Genomic DNA, 23,455 nt, shown 5'->3' on the forward strand with positions numbered 1-23,455 from the left:
ATTTCAACAACATTTAAAGAACAGTGGTTTTGAACAAAATAAATTATATGTACGTGTAATAAAAATATTGTGCATAATTTTCTTGATGTGCTCTTATTTCAATCGTCCACACAAAATCATGAAATGGTAAATTAATTAATATACTGAAATACCATTTCATTCAAAAACCCTTATTCTGCACCATGTTTATTTTAAAATTATGTAACTTTTAAAACTATGACATCATAATCTTTTTTATTATAAGTGTCTGTTTATTTTGATTACAAGAAATAAATATTCGCTCGATTAATCGAATACTGAAAGACAATTATTCGAATGAATCGTTTGGTTAAGCCCCATTTTTATATGTGGTTTTACGAGCCGTATGGCACTCGCCATGTTTTTGGTGCCAACATCTCACACGTCAGAAGTATTTGTTTTCTTCAAAACAGCGATCCGCGTTGACGGCAGTGAGCTTCGTTTACTAGTTTAGGGGAGCGTCAAAGAACAGATGATTTTCAGTCGGAGTGAACGTTTTCAAAATTAAAATTATGAATGAAAATTAGCTGTTCCATATCGAATTAGTATTCTGTTTAAATTAAAAACATTTTTGTTTGCAGGTGGGGAAAAAGTCTCATAAGAAAATTGTTTATGAAGATAACTTTATATTATAGAGAAAAAAATCAGCAACAATGTTGGAATTGTATGACCATATGGATGAATGAAAGTCAGAAATACGTGTTTCTAATAATTAAATAACATAATGTGAAAACTTTCATTCAAATTTGAAAATTTGAAAACCGGCTCCGTGTCTTCTAATCTGGTAGAGATTACACTAACGATTTTGGGACCCAAATAATGGCTCTAACTTGAAGTCGCCACCAGACGTCGACGTCATCGCGAGTTACCAATTTACCACCATCTGACATATCGTGATGTCGATGATGAACTTTTACAGCAGAGGGATAGTGAGATAGGCGGTGACGGTAGATAGAGTGGGATAGCGATAATCGTGTCATACACCTGGGTTTTACCTAGAGTGCCTATAAGGAGAGTGACGACATTCTATCCCGAACAAAATAAATGTCTTTGGCAACAATGAAATTTACAGCTGGTAGCACTGGTTCAGTTTAAGCCTTCAAGTGGCTCTTGCGAAATGATGCTTTTGTTTACTTTTTGTTGTACTTTGATTGTCGCTTTAGTGGTTTATTGCGTTTAGTTTTAGTGAGAAAGCATAAGAATTTGTTCGAAACAATGAAGTGTTTTGCTAAATATTGCACAAATAAAACAACACCGGGATTCAAGAACATCGGGTTCTTTCGATTTCCAGCGGATGAAGACCTGCAAGTTGCATGGAAAAAGTTCTGTGGATTCCCAGATCATTTCGAAATTACAGCTAGTTGTCGAGTGTGCAGCGTAAGTAAAAATCGTTGAAGCATAAGAAGCTAACTAAATATTTGCGAAAAACAGTTTCACTTTCTGCAAGAGGATGTATATTTTGCTTCCGGCCAAGGAAAAATTATGCGGCGACGTACGGCAGTCCCAGTGTACGATTGCGTTCCACAGATCGCCGACTTTACTCTCGGAGAAGATGACCTGACCGCGGACGTATCGAATGCGAGCAGTACCATTGAGGAACCTGGTTCGGCAGTTAACACAGAGGTGTCCTTCGAAAATATGATTCCAGTAAACTGCTCCCCGTATGACGAACACCAAGCTGTTTGTGCTGGCACAAAGAGGAAATATGAGAGGTAAAAGTTTGTACATAATGGGTTTCATTTGGACTTATGATTCGTAAATAAAACATTTCAGTTACTTGAACAATGTAAACCGGGAAGTAGTCGAATTAAAGAAGCGCTGCCATGGTCTCGAAAAAGTTGTCAACCAAAAGGAGCACTTGATTACACAACAAGCGAAAACTACTGATCTGGCTCTAAACGCTCTCAAAAGGACATTTAACTCCGATCAAGTCGACATGCTTTTGTACCAGAAAAAACGACCAGGGCAGTGGAGTAATGAGACTGTGACAGAAAGCCTTAAGACAAAATTCGTGTGCGGAACGAAGGGTTACGAGCACCAGCGGAGTAAATATCCTCTTCCATCCGAACGCACGTTGCAACGAAAGGTGGAAGATTTGTCTTTCAACCCAGGAATTTTGGACGATGTATTGGAGCTTTTGAAGCTGAAAGTCAGTACAATGCCTCCAGAAGATCTCGACTGTGGGCTCATTTTTGATGAGATGTCCATCGAAGAAGCGAAGAGCTTTTGTGTGTCTACCAGTCAGTTCTATGGTGACATAACCATCCCTGGTCAATCTGGACTGGCAACTCATGCGCTTGTGTTTGTTTTGGTGGGAGTAAGAGCCAGGTGGAAGCAAACCGTCGGTTATCACTTCACGGGCAACAGTATCCCGGATAATGATCTGAACGAGATCAAAATTATTCAGGAAGTGGAGTCATTTGGATGTAAGGTGCATTTTCTCACCTCAGACTGCGGTCCAAAGAATAAAAAGTTGTGGAACGCTCTGGGTTTGAAATTCCACAAACATGTAGTGCTCAATAGTGAGGCTATCGAGCACCCAACAGTATCGTCGAGGAAACTGGAAATCATTCCAGACGTAGTCCACGTTTTCAAGTCGGCTGTTCAAGGATGGATTAAAAATGAAGTGCTGTGGCTACCACCGGATGTGGTGGCATCTAATGGGTTCTGTTCGAATGAAGTCAATATTCAACACCTTCACGATCTCGTACACTACGAACAGCAAAACTTGCTTAAAGTCGCCCATAATCTAAAACCGGAGGATGTAGAATTCGAAAAGAAAAGGAACAACTTTGATGTGATGAAGGTCATCAATTCTGAAAAAATTGTAAACCGTAATGTTTCGGCCGCACTTCGATTCTACAGCCATGCTGCAAACCGACCTGAAGTTCTACCAACCGCATATTTCATAGAAACACTATCACAATGGTTTCAACTCTCGAAAAATAGATCGATGAAAATGGCTTTGAGCAAAGGTGAGCAAAGATTCTGTAGTACTCTTAATGATTCAGTTAATATAGAGAATAATTTGGCTAGGGGTCATCCACAAAATACGTAATTTGTTTCGAAACCACCATAGAAGAATTTCCTGCCTCCTAAAACCCCCACATGCCAAATTTGGTTCAATTTGCTTGATTAGTTCTAGAGTTATGCAGAAATTTGTTTCATTTGGGAGTCTGATACCAGCATAGAAAAATTTCTTGCCTTCTAAAACCCCCACATACCAGATTTGGTTCAATTTGCTGGATTAGTTCTCCCCGGTCACAAACCATCACAAGAATCTTCCCTGTCCCAAAAACCTCTGCATACTAATTTTTACTAGTTTCCAAGGCTATATCTATAAACTATATCTGAGGACGAAATTACATTTTCTTAGACTCTTCGTATGTTTTAGATTAACTCATTTTTTTTTTATTTATATTTTAGAAAATTCGCAAAAGTATAAGGAGACGCTGCAGTTCTATATTTGTTTCAAAAAATTCATTTACGCTGTGGAGGTAGGACATAAACGGTATTGGAAACCATGGCAGGCATCCATAATTCTAGCAACGAATGCCATACTCAGGTTGCAAGACATGTTCTTGAACGTGAAAGGGTACAGCTTCCTATTTACAGCGAGATTTACTCAAGATTGTGTCGAGAATATCTTTTCTCTAATTCGAATACGACAGAAGAAACCTACCGCCTTGCAATTCAAATGCTTCCTAAAATCATTAACCATTTCACAGTATTTGACAGTGGTTTCCGGGTCATCTTATGAGACAGACGACACAGATTGGCTTTTGAACTTTCCCTCTAACGTGAAGCAATTGAAGGAGAAAAAAGCCATTGAGGAGCGGAAAGTACCTGATATAAACGAACTGACTAAGATAGACACGCAGGCAGCATTGAAGGAAATTAACGACAATGAGAAGAATGTGGTCTATCACCTTGCTGGAATGGTCGTTTATAAAGTGGCAAAGCATGGCGCAGTTTGTCAACATAGTGTTGAAAAATGCTTAGCCACTGAACCATTTATCTCGGATTACACAAAACTAACCATTACTAAAGATTTCACAGGTCAAGCATTGGTATACGTGAATGAACCAACCTTTATCTTTTTTTTTGAAACTGGAAATTGTATTCAGAAGCGAGTTGAAAAATATGGAAAACGATACCGTGTTTGATGTAATTGAAGCGCAACTCGCAAACATTCCAGCTACACATTTCAATGAATGTCATGATTTAAAAAAGAAACTAATAAGGCGGTTCTTGTATTTCCGGTTGAAAATTCATCAGCCATAGAAAATTCATAAGAATAAGTACGATAGTAGATCGATGGCAATGTAACTCTATTGATCGACAGGTTAGATGTTCCAGAAAACAATAAATAGTACAGTATAATCCAACTCTTGTTCATTCATTTCATTTTTGCCATTCCTGTAAAACCGAAAGTTTAATTTATGGATAACGAACAGATTCTTTTTTATTTTTTTAAACACATGCAGATTGGTCAAAATACATCATTTACTCTAATATGAAATGTATTAAAGTATGTAATAGGATGTATTTAATACTTTTAAAGGAATACAAGAGCTTGGCCATCAATTAATGCACTTAACCTCCATTTTTGGGGCTGTCCATACACCTTGGTATCTTTTCGAAGGATTTCGACAACCTCCCTACACCTCCGTGAAAAAAATACCCATATAAATTTTGGAAAATTTATATGAACCGTTTACATTATTTTGCTTACCTCATGTCTCTCTATATCTGTCTACGTGGTATATGGACAGCCCTTATCATGATTCTGGTCATAATATTGTATTGTACCTAATTGTATTCTATACTGCAGAATGCCCATAGACGACACCTAAATAAAACTATCAGAGCTAGAATGGAATTGTTCGGCAACACGACAAACCGGATATCGCAATCCACCTTTCCTCAAATATCAACCGCAGATCGCTTTCCACAGGTCAAGGGACATATCATACGGAAAGAATGTCTTTTGGGCAGCTACTGTGGTCAATAGTCTCGTAGTATAAAATATGCAACAATGCATGTGTATTCTCGCAGTACAATCTACATTTACATCTGTTTCACTCCATAAAAAAATCTTCCAGTTCCCAAGATATAGAATTAGCGACATGGGTAGGTGCCTGCAGGATTTCATTCCTTTTTATGCGAAAACTAAATCACGCATATGGATGAATGAAACAAAGAAAACACTGTTAACTCTTGAGGAAAAAAAAAATATGAAGAATGAACTTACCGATGTTGGAGATTGGTGTTTGAATAATCCACAATGAAGTATTTTTCCTGACTCAGTATGTAGATTCCCAGTTCCAGGTGCAGCAGCAACATCACTACGCCGAAACACTTCCTGAAGCTTTTGCTTTCCGGTGCCCGGTCTCGTCCATCTCTATTTTGTAGGTATTCCAGATTTCATTATTGTTGCTTAGATTTAGCAGCCTCACACGCACTGGGATACTGTTCCGACTATTCCATAGTTGTCTTCACAATTCGATATTGATTTTACTTCGAAAGGAACCAGCATCAGATAAAATCACTCCCGGATAGCGGAACCAGACACCAGCATATCCCAGTAGCAGTAGTTTATTCGCTGGCTTCCGAGCAAAATAGACTAGCAGCAGGACAAACTCTTTTCGGCAGTAGTTTGCAAAACTACCTTTCATCCCTTCTGGAGAAGTTTTCCGCAGCTGCTCGGGCAAGCGCTAGTTCGCGCTATTCCATGGAATTATCAATAAAATAATTGGCGATCATAAAAACATTGAAATTATAATGAATCTACTTACTGTAGTCGAGCAAAGGGATACAAACAGTTACAAACATTTTGCTATTTTAAAATCACAATGAGCACAATACTCGCAATTTATTTTTCTTCTCAGGCTGAATTTGACAGATCATTTGTTCGTTTGGAATGACGCTGACAGCTCAACGCTGTTCCAATTTTGACATTGGCGTCACTCTTCTTATAGGCACTCTAGTTTTACCTATACTACTACAATGGCTAGCTTCCACCTTCACCTTAGGTGAAATATTCATCTCAGAGTTAATCTGTTTTACTAATTATTTTGCAGACTGTAGGAATACTATAAGAGCTTTTTGACAGCAGCCCAGGAAGCTTTCCCGATTGTGTCAAACTCGTTGCACGATCGGCAGTCATCGGAGGCGACGCCAGCGCCACCGTTGAGGAATGCAGCAAGCTCATTCTAATGTGCCAAGAGAAAAGTGGAAGACAGTCAGTGTTTTGTGCCGGAGTTTTTTGCGTTAAAATTCTTCTTTCTAATCGAGCGTAAGTGTTGAAAAGTAGTAGTAAAAGTTAGTGAAAACTATTGGGAATCGTTGGAAGATGGTGGTTGCTCGTTTTGGCCACGGGAATGTGTAAAAATTCCTCTGCGAAGTGAGGGTGCTGTGAACTTTCAGTGGACTCTGCGGTTATACAGTGGTGGAAAGGTGCAAATCGAAAAAGGGGACTCGAGATCGAGTTTGGGATACCAAGTGACCAGTTTAAACGGGAAAAAAGTTATTCATGGAAAAAATTTCAAGGTGCTCTTCAAGAATATGCGTAGCTGAAAATGTCAATGAGAATCGCAAATCGCACATTCCATTCATTGTATTTTTTTCTCATAAATATCGTTGTGCACACACACACAGCGACACATGGAGGGCAATCGAACACAGCACCAACACGCACACAAGCCTAGCCGGACGCGCGGCTGACTGGTCGTCGTTAAACGGATTCGGTTGGCATGGAATGCCACAGCGATTGCCTGGTCGCTGTTGTGTTTGCTTTCAGTTTTTTGATTGGAGAGAGGATCGCCTGGTAAAAAAGCGTGTGGGGTTTTTTCTTGAGAAGAGTGATGCTGGAAGTGCGACGCGCGTATACAAGAAGAATCTGCGAAATGTGGAATGGGCGGAGTAGAATATTGAGCAAGAACTAATGCTTGTTCGATACTCATTTTGTTGTGCAAGTGCGAGTGAGATAGAGCGAAAACTAAAGTATGTGGAGCAGACAAAAGAAGAAGAGGAAGAATCGCCACCGCTGTCGCCGCATTCCACGTATTCTTTCGTTATTATAATCTAGCCACATTCCTTCTGGCTGAGAGCGAACGGATAGCGTAAAGCAGAAGCAAGCGCACCTATACAAACATCACCGTTGGATGGAACGTACGAACGTAGCGTAATTGACCGCCGTGTACCATCGGAAGCAGCGCAAACCGCAGGAAAAGAAAATAAACAATCCTTCGTGTAGAAGAAAGGAATGCGGAGCGGATTAGCTGTATTGTGTATAGTGAAAGCACTGAAGTGTTGGGCTCTGTGATGCGCGGTTGTTTTTTTTTCTTTGTCTGGAGAAGGGGATTATGAGGAATTCTTTGTTAATTTCTTGTTAGATCGAATCAATACAAGGATGATAGTACGCAATTGTGGTAAATTGGAGGCAAATGAACCTCAAAGCTTAAGTCTCTCAAAACAAAGAAGAATTGTTGTAAACATTTCTTTTAGAATGTTTAAAGAGCGAAGCAGCTGTATGTGCTTCTGTGGAGAAATATGAATCAATGATTCATTCCTAGAAAATTTGCCTGTCTTGCTGTGCAAGGAAGGACTGCTTGTGTACTGCAGTACGTGAGATAGTCAACTATAACTTCGAAGCGAACCAGACACTCCCGTTAGAGTGATTAATGCTTCGTGGTTTTAGATGCAAAGGTTGTGTTTAGGAACCTCTTGTCATTTGGGGATGTGGTCGATAAGCGTTGATCGAGGGGATTCCCTGAATAAATCGCTGCAGAAAACGACTGCAACCGGAACAACCACTCAGAAAAGGTGTAGTAGGCTAGAAATATTGTGGCACGGTATTGTATTTCAAAATAAACATTAATCGGGCAAACGTAACGCCCCGGATAAACGTATGCCGTCCGACGCTCGCTAAAGCTCGGTCATTGCTAAAGGATCGTATCCTATGTTTTAAACTAACCGGGAACACAGGTTTGCGTGCGAAAAACCGCGGCTTCCTACGGCGGGTCGACGGGGGACTCAGATCGCGTCATCTTGGAGGCTTGGGCCGCCTCGATTCCTTATCCTCGCTAAACGAAGACTTCGTCCCCATTACACTGATCTCAGAATAAAGTTCGAAGAACGAAAACGAGAAAATAAATTATAATAAAAATGTGGGGCATTTATACACATGTTTTTTCCGCGCCACAATTCTTCTAGCCAACTACACTTTTTCTAAGCGATTGTTTGTGTTACACTTGTTTACTGCGGTAATTTATTCCAGTCACGGATCGAGGGATACCATGAGATCTAGCTAGCTTTCTCTAGTTTTTTTTGTTTTTTCTTTAAGACATAAACAAGAGGACGTATTATCATACCAAAAATGTCGTAATTTTCATATCAGTGAAGCACAAACCGAGTATCGGTTTTACCCAAAATGAGCTTGAAATTTTAAAATAAAACTTTTGAGAATCGAAAAGCAAAAAAAAAACTCCAGCTGTCTCACAGAATACTTTACTAAACGGTTATCTAAGATGAATTTGGCTCACTAAAAATATTTTCCGACCAAAACACTTACATTCTACTAGCGGAATTTTACACGGACTGTTTGTTTTGGTAGCAAATCGACTTCCGCAGCTGTTTGGTAAATCGAAACGTAAGAAATGGCAAGTGTGTTAAAAGGGCATCGGATAATTTGCATAAAATGGCTTTTCGCTGGTAAAGTCAGGGGGTGACAGTGACCTGAAAAAAAATCGCCCCAGAAAACAAATGCCAAAGAAACAACCGCTTGGAAAAAGTGTAATGTAAAAATGTAAGGAGTAGGCGCGGGAAAAACAACATGTTAAATATATGTTACGAGCTGATCCTGCAAACTTCGTCCCGCCCAACATTTGTTTTTTGTCATCAATACCTTCAAACATTCGGTGCTCCCGTGGCCGAGTGGTTAGCGTCATAACTAACATGCCGGGTGTTCGGGTTCGATTCCCGTTCTGGTCGGGGGAATTTTTCTTCAAAGAAGTTTCCTCCGAATTGCACTGATCACGCGTATTCTAGAGCTTGCCACTCAGAATGCATTCAAGGCGTGTTATTTGGCATAGAAATCTCAACTAAGTACTAATAAAAATGACGCAAGTAATACTACGTTGAGACGGCGAAGTTCCTCTAGGAACGTTAGTACCATTGAAGAAGAACCTTCAAACATTCGCGTTTTCTCGCTATGAGCAAGTTCATGGGTCCAATCGCAGAACTGTTCATTGATTGATCTTCTAATCGACCCCGTTGAATTTACCTTTTACTATAAAATTCCTAGTATTTCTAACAAAACTCATCATTATAATATCAGATTATTTTCAGACACAATTCTCGTTCAAGATTTTTCAACCACTTGCAAATAACACGTTTCTCCGTTACATGGAATAACTGTTTTATACAGAAAATATTATAGAATAAAGACAGCCTTAAATCGAACAATTCCTTTCTCGAGTTCTGCTCTTATCAACATATTCGGCGATACTTTTTTATTGGTATAGATAGAAGAAGATATAGGAGTGCGTTTCGTCACATTAAAATCCATTTCCAGTTTCAAACAAAGATTCGCTAGCTCATACATCAATTGAACTAACAGCACTTGTCACTATATAATTGTAGAACACGTGGGAATTTAGTTTTCCGAATTTTCCCCTTTTCCTTAGAGTTTCCCGAAAATTTTCAATTGTCAAGTTTGGTTGGAATATTTTTGGTTGAAATATGTGTAATATATTGATGGGACCCCCTCTCCATTCCAGAGGAGGGAGGGGTGTCATACCATCATAGAAACATTTCTCATATCCTCATCCCAAATTGTGCTTGATTAGTTCTCGAGTTATGCAGAAGTTTGTGTTTCGTTTTCATGGCAGCCCCCCTTAGAGAGGGGGAGGAGTGTATTCACCATAGAAACGTTTCGTGCCCCGTAAAACCTTCGCATGCCAAATTTGGCTCCATTTGCTTGATTAGTTTTCGAGTTATGCAGAAATTTGTGTTTCATTTGTATGACAGCCCACCCTTAGAGAGGAGCATGTAGTGTCTAACCACCGTAAAAACATTTATCGCATCCTAAAATCTCCACATACCAAATTTGGTTTCATTTGCTTAATTAATTCTCGAGTTATGCAGAAATTTGTGTTTCATTTTTATGGCATCCCCCCCTTAGAGAGTGGGGTGGACAGTCTAGCCACCATAGAAACATTTATTGCAGCCTTAAACTTTCACATGCCAAATTTGGTTTCATTTGCTTGATTAACTCTCGAGTAATGCAGAAATTTGTGTTTCATTTGTTTTTTCGCATAAGTATGGTATGGTGTGTTCCACAGCAGGGTACACATGATCTGCGAAAGTACATTCAGATGGGATATACAATCAACTCTCCCTAACTCGATGTTATGTATCTCGATATTTTCCCTAACTCGATGGATTTCATGGCACCTTCGATTTTACAAGCATTCTTCTCTCCATAATTCAATATCTTCCTAACTCGTTGCCTCCCTTACTCGATGTGTTTTGATTCATTTTTCCATGGATTTTCACCTTCCTAAGTCGATTGATTTTCGCGTACAGGTTTTTGTGCGTTATTATCTCTGATTTCAACTGCTCTTGAAAGTGAAGACGGAGTGTTCGTGTCATCAAACAATTTCTTTTCAAGTATGGAAATCCACGAGAATCATTTCAAGCGAACAATCATAACGCTAACCATTGCGCAACGTTTGAGCATCATCGAGCAGGTCGAAAGGTATGGACTGAAGCTGCAAATAATTGCAGTATTGCACAAAGTACGGTATCAACACTATTCAAACTAAAGTAAAAATAGAATCGGAATGGAAAATTGAATCTAGACCAAAAGCATATAAGGTTGGTCGGAATCAAAAAGCTGGAGTGGTCAATGGATTTTTGTCTTATCAAACCAGAGAGAATAATTTACCTCTCTCAGGTTCTATTCATCTGGGTATGGCTTGCGAATTTTTCCAGAAACTGGGAATTCCCATCTTTAAAGCACAACCAACATGGACGGGAGCAATAAACTACCGTTGCTGATCAATGAAAAGAGTAAAAACCCACGATGTTCTAAAAAAGAAGAAGTCATTACCAGTGATATACGAGAGCAACACCATGGTCTGGATGGCCTTAATGCTTTTTGAGGAATGGATCATGCAGTTCGACGAAAAATTTTCCAATTTTGGCATAATTAATGCGTCGTGAGCTTGCTGATGTCGACAGTACAATACCGTTCGATTGCTCAATGTCTTTTAATGATTTGTGCAAAAAGGACCAAAACGTGATTTGCTGTGATCTGATGCCAGATGTGATCTGGAAAGTGTTGAAAAAGCTGAGAAAAACACTGAAGATAGTAGTTCTATTAAGATGGAGAATATTCAGGAAGGTTCAAATGATTGTGTCGAAATTACTTCTTCGAACGTTAGATCACCCCTGAAAAATATGTCCGGAATATTGAAATCAACTGAAAACGTTCCTGTGAAAATATTCGAACATTTCTTTGTGATTGAACAATTCCTGCGTGATCGTTACAATTTAGTTTGAATAACATAATTAATCAATATTTTCTTTGTTAACCTAGTTCCTCATGCAGGTCGGACTCGATTATATACAAACTCGATTATATATGATTCGATTATGTAAAATTTAGGGCTCGATTGTATACAGTTTAAAAAAAAAGTTTTTTTTTAAATTCAAATATGAATAATTTCAAGAATAAAAATTAAACTTTCAACATTAAAATGAAATTTAAGTGGCTTTTATAAGTAAAGTGGGTTGAAAATCGCAGTTTCTGAAAATTTTGATTGAATTTTCATCAGGAATTGTTTATATCGATATTGCAGCGAAATTAACAGAGATAGAAGTTGGGCGTCAAAGAACAAATTTTAGAGGGGTTAGAGAGCTTTAATTTAATTGATAGCAACAATCAAGTTTAGTATGAATTGTTTGGATAAAATTAATAATTACAAATACAAAAAATTAAATTTTCTACTTCCAAAATGTTATTTTAATTACCAATATATATGTTCCACTACTATACCCTGTACTAAGTTTTCTCATCTTTCAAATGAAAGCAACAGAATCGGATTATGTAGCGTATTTTTCAATGTAGAGTCAGTTTGAACCAACAGAGTCCGAAACAAAGAAAAAGTTCTATAACTCGTTGAAATTAGAACATTTGCATAGTAGGATTTTTTTCGTGAAATATAACAGTCTATCACCTCCCGAGAGATTCTGGAAAAAATATTTTTTTTCGTATGAGAAAGGTGTTTTTTCACTTTAAGGGAATGAATCAAAAATTCAAATTCATACCATAATTGGGACACTTACCCCAATATATGACAATTTATGACATAAAAAAAATTATGAAAAAATGTTCTGTATCTCGATATCTCCCTAATTCGATGGTCCCTTTGGATATCGAGTTAGGGAGAGTTGACTGTACATGGGAAGCATGTTGACCTTGTCGAAAGCGTCCGCATTTAACTGGTAGAGAAATTTTCTAGATGAAGGACAAACACTGTAGACAATTTTTACACGAGCTATGATTTAACAAGTTATTTTTTTAATGTTTTTTGTTCCCCTTTGTTGAAACTCACAACAAAACATACATGCCAATACAATGATATATCATTAGGAGAGTTGTAAGATCATCCAAAATATAAATTAATAAAAAGTATAGTATAAAAATCAGATTTCAATGTTTTTGATTTTATTATTTTCCTGTATATCTATATCTATCTATCTATCTATATATATATATATATATATATATATATATATATATATATATATATATATATATATATATATATATATATATATATATATATAAAATGGAGTGATGTCTGTCTGTCTGTCTGATTCTTATAGACTTCGAAACTACAGAACCGATCGACATGAAAATTGGTATGGGGTTTTTGGGGCCGGGGAAGGTTTTCGTGATATTTTGAGACCCCTCCCCCCTCTCTAAGGGGGGGCTGCCATACAAATGAAACACAAATTTCTGCATTACTCGGAAATTAACCAAGCAAACGAAACCAAAGTTGGCCAGTGAAAGTTTTAGGGTGCAATAAATGTTTCTATGATGGTTAGACAGTCCTTCCCCCACTCAAAGGGGGGGCTGCCATACAAATGAAACACAAATTTCTGCATTACTCGAGAATTAATCAAGCAAATGAAACCAAATTTGGCATGTGGAGGTTTTAGGATGCAATAAATGTTTCTATGGTGTTAAGATACTCCTTCCCCCTCTCTTAGAGGGGGCTGCCGTACAAATGAAACACAAATTTTTGCATTACCCGTGAATTAATCAAGCAAATTAAACCAAATTAGGCATATGGAAACTTTAGGGTGCAATGAATGTTTCTATGGTGGTTAGATATCCCTCCCCCCTCTCTTAGGGGTGGCTGCCATACAAATAAAACACAAATTTCTGCATTACTCGAGAATTAATCAAGTAAATGGGCGGGACAAAGTTTGCCGGGTTAGCTAGTTCTATATATATATTTGAACAAGAAAAATGTCATCCAGATCTGGGTGACGGGGTGACGAAAGTGTTGAACAATTCAATTCGCTGAAAATTATATCGCAATGGTTAGCATATTATTTCGTATTCATCGGGTACTTGGGGGTCGATGAATGGCTTCACTTGTCGGTGATCTTTGTAACACAAGGTCTACCCACACAATTGGAGCGAAACGGCTTGTGATATGCTGAAACATCTGATTTCGTATCTACTGTCTTCTGTTCGATCAATTATCTTCTGACAGTTCTAGATAAAGTGTAATTGAAATTTACAGTTGTTCAATATATATATTTTTCTTTTTCAGATGGAAACATTGCTATCGATCGAGAACATCTAGTAAACGAGTAATTCCAAGTGTGAAATAAAAAAGTGAAACCCGCAAATAAGGTGCCTGAGTAGAAAAAGTACGAAAACAGGTTACAGAAATTACCAACCCCCAAACGTGAGCTGTGAAACATTGTATCAGACAAAATCGAAAACGTTCCGTCGTCCCCTGGTGAGACTATCAAATATACCACCCATCCTGCCCAATTGCAGCTGCCCAAACAGTTCCATACAACAAGTGAATGCCCATAGCGAGTGTCCCCGAGTACCCCCAGAATGTCGCACCCACACGGCTTAAGGTACCCACAGTACTCGTCCTCTGGGGCGGGTCCCCAGACGACGAACAGCAAGACTTCCTCGCCTGCAAACGGTGCTAGCAGCGGACGTCACGCGGGATCGACAGGCTCTGGTCAGCCGCAGATCCCTCCGCCACCGACACTGCGGCCAGCTATGTTGGTGACATCCTCCGGCTGTTCAATGTTGCCTTCAAGTGGTGGTCAGCAACACCAACTGCCGACTGGTGGCGGACAACAGGCAACAGCGCAGCAGCAAAGCCAAACGACTCAAACGTCATCTGGCGTTGTGCCAAAGTATTCGACCATTAGTGGTAGCTTGTCCGGATCGGATACGGACGTATCGACATCGACTGAAAACCTAACCAGGGAGGAACGATACGTACTCCGACATGCACGTGTCGAACCGCAGGGCGAGGAGAACATGCAGGGTAGCGTAACGCCTGTGAACGAACTCCAAAGTCGCTACATTCCGGACAAATTTTCCGCCAATGGGTCGTCGGATTCCACGCGATACGCGACGCCCAACAGTAGCCATGCCTACATCAACGCCGGAAACGATGGATCGAACCGGAATTCCCTGGTCGGAAACAACTCGAATCGGAACTCTCTCAAAGAGCCAAACTCAAATCGTTCCTCGATGGATGTCTCCCAGTCATCGTATAATACGTTCATCATCCACGATGACAGTATGTACACGGTGAACGGTGAATTCTCCAGCCCACCCCCGTACATGAAGAAGGAACGGCCGCGATCCTACGGGGAGTCTCAACATCCGATGCAGGAAATTGCGGAGATTCCCGAGGAATACCTCAGTCAGAGTCACGTTCTGAAGCACCTCGCCAAGGAGGTAAAAATGCTGCCCCGTAATCGAAGCGATTCCAATACACGGGATTCGGGCGTTTCCGAGAATACGGACCTACGAGATCCGCCCAAGTATGGACAACACTGGACCGGACAGAGTGCATCGACGGATGAGTCGGCAGCCTCCCAGGCGAATGCTAAGCTCAAGAGCAAGAGTCAACCTGATCTCACCCGGCTTGTTGATATCGATCCCGAGGAGGTGGAGGCACTGTTCAAGGAAAATCAGCACTTGAAGCAGCAGCTTAACAGCTGCTACCTCAAGGTTGCTAAAAGTCAGAAGGTAGGTTTACAGTTGGGTCGAAATGCTAGACAAATGATAATTGATTTTGTTATTGATTCATCGATACAGTTGGAGCAGGAGATCGCCAATATTTATCGCGTACACGAGGAACTGGTGCAGTCCTGCGAACGGCGGGAGCGTTTGGAGAAGGCAGCCCGCAATCGACTGCAACAGGACTGCAGACGATTGCAGGAGCTTAACAGGGCCTTCCGGGACCAGGTGGAAGTTCTGCAGAATCAGCTTGTGTCCTCGTCGGATCATCAGCTCGGTCGAACGCAGCAAGATGTGCTCATTTCGCAACTGGTGACGCAGAGTGAGTCAGAAATAAATTTATGAAAAAAATATGAAAATTATAAATTTTATTGTGCAGATAAATCGCTGGTGGATGCAAACCGACGACAATGCATCGAACTGCAGGCCCAGAATGCCACCTTGGAGGAGCAACGGATTCACATCAACGTGCTTGATACAGCTCTGAAACGGCTGGAAGAAGAGGTAAGTTGTTGGAAGTGTGGTGTAGTGTAAGAAAGGCTCTGATGTTTCTCATTTACAGTGCCGTCAGAAACAAGTGTACGTTGAGCGCTGTGCCCAGTTGCAGCATGCGCTCCAGTCCCTCCAGAATGCCAGTGAACGAAGAGAACAGGCGGAAAGGAAGCTCCGCATGGATTACGAGAGCGATTTACCGAACCGAAGTGGCAGCAGTACGAACAGCGAAAATGATAATCTCAAGTGGCAGCTGCGTGAGAAGGACGCACAGATAATGAGGTAAGTGTGACAATAAAATGACCATCTGTTCGAATTTCTATAGATTTTCCATTCATTTCTAATATTTTGAAGAGGGACTACGTCTAACCGGAGTAAAGGGGGGTGAAATTAAAATCTAAACACAGAACGTACAGGGAAAAATGAAAGATTTCGAATGCTTATAACTCGAACATTTCATGATAGATCGGAATGATGTCTACATCAATTGATAGGGAATTGATAGGGATATATTTCTACGCATCTATCACGATGAACAAAATGTTATTTTTCATTACATAAACATCTGAATAACTGTGAGATGTCAAGCGTTATCTTAACGCCATAACTACTTCGTTTTGATTGGCCCGATTACGGTTTCCCTAACACAGACTTCAAAATCAATGTACCTGGGGAAACCAGTCCTCTGTGGATCTTTAGCGCAGAGTAAACATGCTGAATGAGAAGAGGACGCCACACAACCCCCTACTTCAAATGGATGGTATAACACTCAGTGAGCCATCGACAGGCAGCGATTACCACTTCGATCAGCACCTCGGTGGTCCACAATCGAGGAATTTTCCGTCGACCTACGTTCCGCCAAAGGTTAGTTAACTGGCCCTGACGGTATAGGCTATAAGATGCTGAAACAACTGTCCTTACTTGGACCGTTCGTTCTTCTCAACATCTTGACCGACCTGTAGAGTGCATGCGGTTTCCTTGATCCCTGTTTATCCAAGTTCTTGGAAAGAATGGCGAACAGACAGTCTGGTGATAGCCGAAGCTAAAAGGAATTGTCAGCACATGGAGATGGTAGCACTGGATCTGGAAAAGACGTACGTCAGAATATGGACCCCGTTAGTGCTGAACTCTATGAAAGATTAAGGTGTTGACGGTAAACTACTTCACTTTATCAACAACTCTGTTACATGCCGAACATTTGAAGTCAAAATAGGTAACATCAGTTCTCGAGATTTGGAGAGGAGACAGGAGTACTTCTCCGCCATAAATCGCTGGGAGTGTTTGTGTTCGTCTACGCAGACAGCATTCACATTGGGATACAGGTAACTACCAGCACCATCGGCTGGTGGGCGGCCTAGTGAGGATACAAACTTTCAATGTAGAACAGCAGTCATATGGTGATATGCGGACACAGGCATCAGGGTCCCAACTGCAGAGTCCAGGTATACAAAGATTACATCCTTCGCCGCAAATCGTTAGAGATCCTTGAAGTGTTGGTCGACTATAAAGCTAGCTTCCCCCGCCATATCGAGGAGGAGGTAGTTAAGGAGAGCTATGCCACCTGGTTGAAACTGTTGAAAACTATTTCCAAAATGTACCTGAGAAACAACAGGAAGATTCGGTTACTGGTGGCCAGAGCTATCATCAGTAGCTGAATTGGCCGGCTCCCAAAAACTCTGACACCGATTTTAAACTCTCAAAAACTCTGGCACCCATCTTTAACAAGGTACTACGGACTGTCTCCGGCCTCCTGCCATCAACACCACCTGCCTCTATCTGCGCTGAAATTGGTGAACCTTATTTCGATCTTATCATAGACTCGACGATCGTAGCCAGGACTGCTAGTTTTTTTACGAATACCAGGGGTAGGGGGGTGGTGGATGGAACCCACCTAGCCGCCCTTAGCAACACGATTCTGCAGCGGGTGGCGAATTCCAACCTTCCCCCGTTGGCAAAACAATCCTGGTTTGGTGCGAACGCCCGGAGGTTCGCAACTGTTCACGTTGAGAACGGTATCAGGAACAACTTTCGAGCCGGAGCGAGCGCGACCGGTCTGCTAGAATATTTCAAGGCCATCATAGCAGAAAAATACCGTCTTGGATTTGGTAGGATTTGGGGTAAGCGGTTGTAATAATAGTCTAATTTCCAGCAAGAAAATCGTGGACATCTGCCAGGTCTTCTCGGCCGAAGTGGCCGGCATCTTCGAGGCAACTACAACTTCATCTTCCAAGCCGTTGTTGGTCGTCTCCGATTCGGAAAGCGTCATTGATGCCATCGGTGCGACCAGGTCCAAACATCCATGGGTACAGGCCATCAGAAAGAACATATTGCCCGACATTGTGCTCATGTGGGTCCCCGGACACAACGGCATCGCAGGGAATGAAGCGGCCGACCGGTTTGCCGGTATCGGTAACACCAGACCGTTCTTCACTCGGGATGTGCCGCTTGACGATGTGAAGTTGTGGATCACCAACTCTTTCCGCACCTTTTGGACCGAAAGGTGGTTTGCAGAGAGGGGGCAGTTCCTCAGAAAAGTCAAGGGCACGATTGTCAGGTTTGACGATGTTAAAGGAATGAGAGAACAACGAATCCTGTCCAGATTGAGGACTGGTCACTGTTCGGTCTCACACGGATTCGATAGAGGACCCTTCCATCTACTCTGCGACCTCTGCCAAATCCACAACTCCGTCGTGCACTTCTTGTGTGGTTGCCCGAAATTCGATGATCTGCGAAACCTGCATGGAATCAGCGGGAGTGTAAGAGACATCTTGAAGGACGATCCAGCAAGAGTAGCAGCGCTTGTCTGCTACCTAAAAGATGCCGAACTATTTTTTAAGATCTAGCGTCTGAACAATGGATCAGTCAAGAAGATCCTTGTTCCTTCCCCTCCACGATGAAAGGGAATAAGAACACGTCGGCATCTTCAACGGCACGGCTTCCTCTCCACTGGCCTAGAGCCATGGTCCGAGGATATCCATGCCATCTGGTCCAACAAGCAAACAGCAAGTTCTTTGTTAAGTCATGTCTCGCAAAAGGATTTATATGTGTTTAATTTTTACGTCCAATTTATATGTGATAATTTTATGTGCAATCTGTTCCCAACGAAACCTTGCGGCAATGCCGTCGATAAAGAGGCGAACCAGCCCAGGAGGCTGAAAACCTCTCAAATAAAGAATTTAAAAAAAATACGTGTGCTTGGGAGGCGAAAATAATGATGGATATTCAGGTGGAATAAACCTCCTTTCAAAATCAAAATTATGAATTGAAATTTACTTTAACGTATCGAATATTTATTTTATGTGATGAACTAAAAGGTTTTTCCAATATTGCAGAAACATTGAACGAAAAGTGTGTCTAATGATGATTTTTATATTATAATAGTAATTATGTGTGGAACGAACAGAAAATGCATCGACAAATGGTTAAGTGAGTGTCAGAACTACATTTGTTAGGTAATCAAACAATATGAAGTAAAAATTTTCATTCAAACTTTTATATGTTTACACTGCACTTGGCCCTTCAAATCTGATAGAGAATAATTTACCTCCCAAGCACTAATATCGCCACCAGACGTCGACACTGTACATTTGTCGTAGCAAATATAAACAAATCAGACTATAGAACGCACATCAACAAACCACCGCATTCGTTAAGCTGAAAGCGTTTTTCATTTGTAAATTTCTCAAAGAAATCAAAATGAAAATCTAAACCGCTCTTTGCACCTTTTGACAAGACGAAAATAAACAAAAGCTACTCCCAATGAAAAACTGACTGGCGTTATAGCAAGTGTGCTGTGCCATTTGACAGTGGGGATTGTCAAAGTCCCACGATTTAGAAGAAGAAGAAGAAGAAAGCGTCAGTCTGGCACTGACTCAGTTTTAAAAACAAATTCGCTAATAGTTTGATGTGTATTGTTTTCACTCTGTGTTTTGCACGAGCGCTTCGAGAATCTGTCGCATCGTACCATCGCAAAAAAAGTTGGGAATCACGAATTCCACGGTGTTTGGTATCATAAAACGGTTCGAAGAACGTCTGACGGAAAAAAGCCGTCAGGTCAACGAGAACGATCACAACGCGTGGTTGGGACCTTTAAACGAAAACCGAGCGCCTCAGTTCGAGATGTGGCTTGAAAGTTGCCTGTGAGCAAGATTTTCGTGCAGAATACCAAAACTCGAGCTGGACTACGTTCTTTTAAGGTTCAGAAGTCCCCAAATCCGAGACGAGAAAAAGAATACGGTCGTAAGCAGCCATGTCCGGAAGTTGTACGACCTGTAATTAACGGAACCACACTGCTGCGTAATGGATAACGATGCATATGTGAAGGCGAACTTCAACCAGATTCCAGGCAAACAGTGTGTAATGGCAAGGATATGTTGGATGTTCCCGAGAACCTCCGGACACAGAAGATGCCGAAGTTCGTCATAAAGTTCTTAGTTAGGCATGCGATTTGTACTTGCGGAGAGCGAAGTACACATGAGTTAAAATGCAAAAAACTGTCGATTCTGAGATCGTGCAAAACCTTTTGGCTGGGTTTTGGACTAAGGTTCGTGCATTCGAATATAAAGGCGAAATAAATTAAATGAATGATCCAAAAACGAACTTTTATTGTTTCTTTTCACTAAATTTAGTGATAATCGTATGAAAACTCGAATTTTGGGATTAATTTTGTTTGTGCGGATTTTAAACGTTGTACCCTTTACTTTGTACTTTGAATGTGAAGGTAGCGGAATAATATAAACTGAAAACAAAAATCCGTAGAAATCTAGTGTTTGTACTAAATTCCATAGATTTCGTCTATGGACCCTATCTTGCACAAATATCAAAGAAATCGAATATTTACGGATATTTCTCAGTTTGGCAGATAAATCTAGATGGTATTTAATTCTACGTATTTGTTTTTTTACAGACTTGAAGCTGAGTGTGCCAAGCTGGAGCAACGTAATCTTGAGGAATCGAACGTACGAAATGTCGCCAAGCTGGCAATGGAACGCAATTCGCAGGAAACGGAGCGCATAATTGCGGAAGCAAAGCAGGAGAAAATTCGCTACCTAGACGAGGCCCATGCGGCCAATCGTAAGGTTACAGAACTGCAAACCCGTCTCAAGTTGGTGGAGAACCGACTGGCGGAGAAGGAAGCCATGATTCGAGCGTATCAAGGACAGAAAAGTAGGTAAAATCAATTGATGTTTTACGCCGCTATTACTAACGCTTCTCTCTCCTCGGGTTCTCACAGTATATGGTTCGACAAACTCCTACGGATCGTACAACCTATCTAACGATAGCTTCGCACTGAATCCACTGGGAGCGTACAACTCGCAGGTTTCGTACGATGTGTCGAATAATTCGTTCGATGTGACGACCACAGCCTCGCTTCTGGATCCTACCTATGGACAGAATCCGTCGTCCAGCTTCGCCTCGAACTACGGACAGACGAATCCGAGCTTTAAGCAGAGCTCGATCAATCTGCAGACGACCGGTAACAATAGCTACAGTTCGCCCAGCAGCAGCTCTAACTACAGTACCAACTTTGGAGCGGGTAGCGAACACACGACGATTTACGACGCGAAGAACTTCGACGCCCAGCGCAAATCCATTGACGATCAGCTCAAACAGCTGGACGAACAACTGCTCAGCAAGGTGAGTGAACTGTCGATGGTTGAGAAGCAGAACAATTTGCTGTACAAAGCACGCGCCGCAGCGATGGCCGCGGCCAAGGGCAGCACCAATTCTGTTGTTGCTTCATCGCGTGCTTCCGCCAGTGGAGCTACTTCGAGCTCGAGCTCGATCGATTCCAGCGGTAACCCACTAACAGTAATGGCCCCGAGTGTGCTCAACAGTTGTTCCACTAACATTGCCACTAATTCCGCTTCTTCCAAGCTCGGTTTACACCTGGCCGAGATGAGTGACGGTAAGCACATCTCGAAAACCATCTCGACACCGGCGATTAGTCCATCGCCCGGCGGTTCGTCCGCTGTCGCCACGAGCACACCCAAAACAGCTTCGAGTGGTGCTCCAACTTCCGTAAGTAACGTCAAGAAGTTAGCCTCATCGTGTAGAAATGTTTCCTCTTCTAATTCCTCTTCGGAACAAGAAACGTTCTACTGAGAGAGGATTCAGGAGCCATCGAATTTCCTATCCTTCTAATCATCCCAACCATACACTCTATGAAGATACAAAAAATGGCAATTTGAGAGACTGATAGTGACTAAACGTAGAAACAATGTTTATGCGATCAAAATCAACAAAAAAAAAGTTCACCAGAAGAGAGATCTGAACTACTGCAGATCTAAAAAAATGAGAAATTCACTCCCGAAAGGTCAACGACGGAAGCCAGAATCTTGCCCTCAATGAAAAAGGATAGAGTGTGCCTTATATTAACACTAACAAACAATTGCGCGAGACGAACTTGTTTCATATTTGAATAACAGAAAAACCAAAGATTAAATAAGACTTCTGCGCGCGTAGAGAGAAAAAAGCCTTGATTCTGAGCATTCCGTCCATTTCTTTCCCGAGTGGAACATTCGTAACAAGTGCGCGTTGTGAATCGGATGGCGCGCGCTCGTTACAAGCCAATCCAATCCTCCCAATTTTTCAAACAGGGCTTATCCCTCCTTCTAAGCTATAGGCTAAGGTAACTAATTTATTTGTAAAAAAGAAACAATTTAATACAAAGAAAACTAAATGACAGAAAAAAGTAAGTAGTGAGCATTGCCTTAATAAAGCATTTGTGTGTTGCTTACATGGAACACTGAATGAAACAGAGCTTGTAAGTGCCTTCTAGGAGAATGAAATCAGACAAACAAACGATGCATGTTAATCCTTACTTCCACAAAAAAAAAGAAAACACAAAAGTAATAACCATTTTTACATAACTGACAATCTTTCGAACCCTTTAAGAAGAGTACCGTACATATTGTAGGATAGGATGTAAGATAAAAACAAAACCTTGTGTTTGATTTAAATATATGTATACTTTCATTAACTTAGCGTAAGAAAAGCGAGAAAATTTTGACAGCAAATAAAATTCTGTTGGAATGAGTTAAACCAACCAGTTGTGTGTGTGTTTTGTTTTTTTTTTGCTCCCCAGGTTTTCTGTTTTATTTGTTTGATCCCCGCTGATTGCTGTTTTGTTCTTGCCGTTTGCGCTCGCCATTGTTTATGCTGATTTGTGTGTGCGTTTGTGCCTTTGTGAGTTGTCAACCCAACTTCCCCAGCAGCAGAGAAACATAGAATGACTTGGACGTGCGCTATGCATTCTGTGTTTCCGCGTTTTTCCTTGCCTTGAAAAATCTTGGTTTTTTGAGGCAGTCCTATTATCAATCCAAAAGATGATGCGTTTACTAGAAGCCCTTTCGCAGAAGATCCGGTTGCATTGGAGTAAGTGATAATCCGAGGGGCTATGTCCGGAGATATTACTGATGGAGTAGCTCAAAAATCGCAAAAATTCATTGGAATGTCATTGAACATTGCAATCTTATCTAAGAATTGCGTCAACTTGCATACAAACTGACCGAAGGAATTACTGAAATTTTATCTGAGATTTACCATTATTATCGACTACATTGAGGCCAAGCTTGTCATCGAGTTGCCTACCTTGATTCACTGATGACATTGACAATGGTGACATCCGTAGAATTCGAT

At 41.0% G+C, this 23,455-nt stretch overlaps 2 protein-coding genes across 4 annotated transcripts in view; both read left to right on the plus strand.

The window, feature by feature from the left end:
• Positions 1–4,507, plus strand: part of LOC129767021 (uncharacterized) — a 478,091-nt gene extending 473,584 nt beyond the window's left edge. The window contains 4 exon segments of the mRNA XM_055767625.1: positions 1,018–1,730; positions 1,792–2,845; positions 3,270–4,115; positions 4,117–4,507. Coding sequence (XP_055623600.1) covers positions 1,501–1,730; positions 1,792–2,845; positions 3,270–4,115; positions 4,117–4,347 — 2,361 coding nt within the window. The 5' untranslated portion in view covers positions 1,018–1,500 and the 3' untranslated portion in view covers positions 4,348–4,507.
• Positions 4,508–6,179: 1,672 nt separating this feature from the next.
• Positions 6,180–23,455, plus strand: part of LOC129768662 (uncharacterized) — a 49,194-nt gene continuing 31,918 nt past the window's right edge. The window contains exons 1-7 of one of the 3 annotated variants that reach the window (XM_055770442.1): positions 6,180–6,316; positions 13,875–15,331; positions 15,401–15,644; positions 15,702–15,826; positions 15,885–16,096; positions 20,721–20,980; positions 21,048–21,451. In XM_055770442.1, coding sequence (XP_055626417.1) covers positions 14,171–15,331; positions 15,401–15,644; positions 15,702–15,826; positions 15,885–16,096; positions 20,721–20,980; positions 21,048–21,451 — 2,406 coding nt within the window. In that variant the 5' untranslated portion in view covers positions 6,180–6,316; positions 13,875–14,170. The other 2 variants (XM_055770443.1, XM_055770444.1) reach the window with 2 other exon arrangements.

The sequence above is a fragment of the Toxorhynchites rutilus genome, chromosome 2, assembly GCF_029784135.1.
Source record: "Toxorhynchites rutilus septentrionalis strain SRP chromosome 2, ASM2978413v1, whole genome shotgun sequence".
In the NCBI taxonomy this organism is placed as follows: domain Eukaryota; kingdom Metazoa; phylum Arthropoda; class Insecta; order Diptera; family Culicidae; genus Toxorhynchites; species Toxorhynchites rutilus.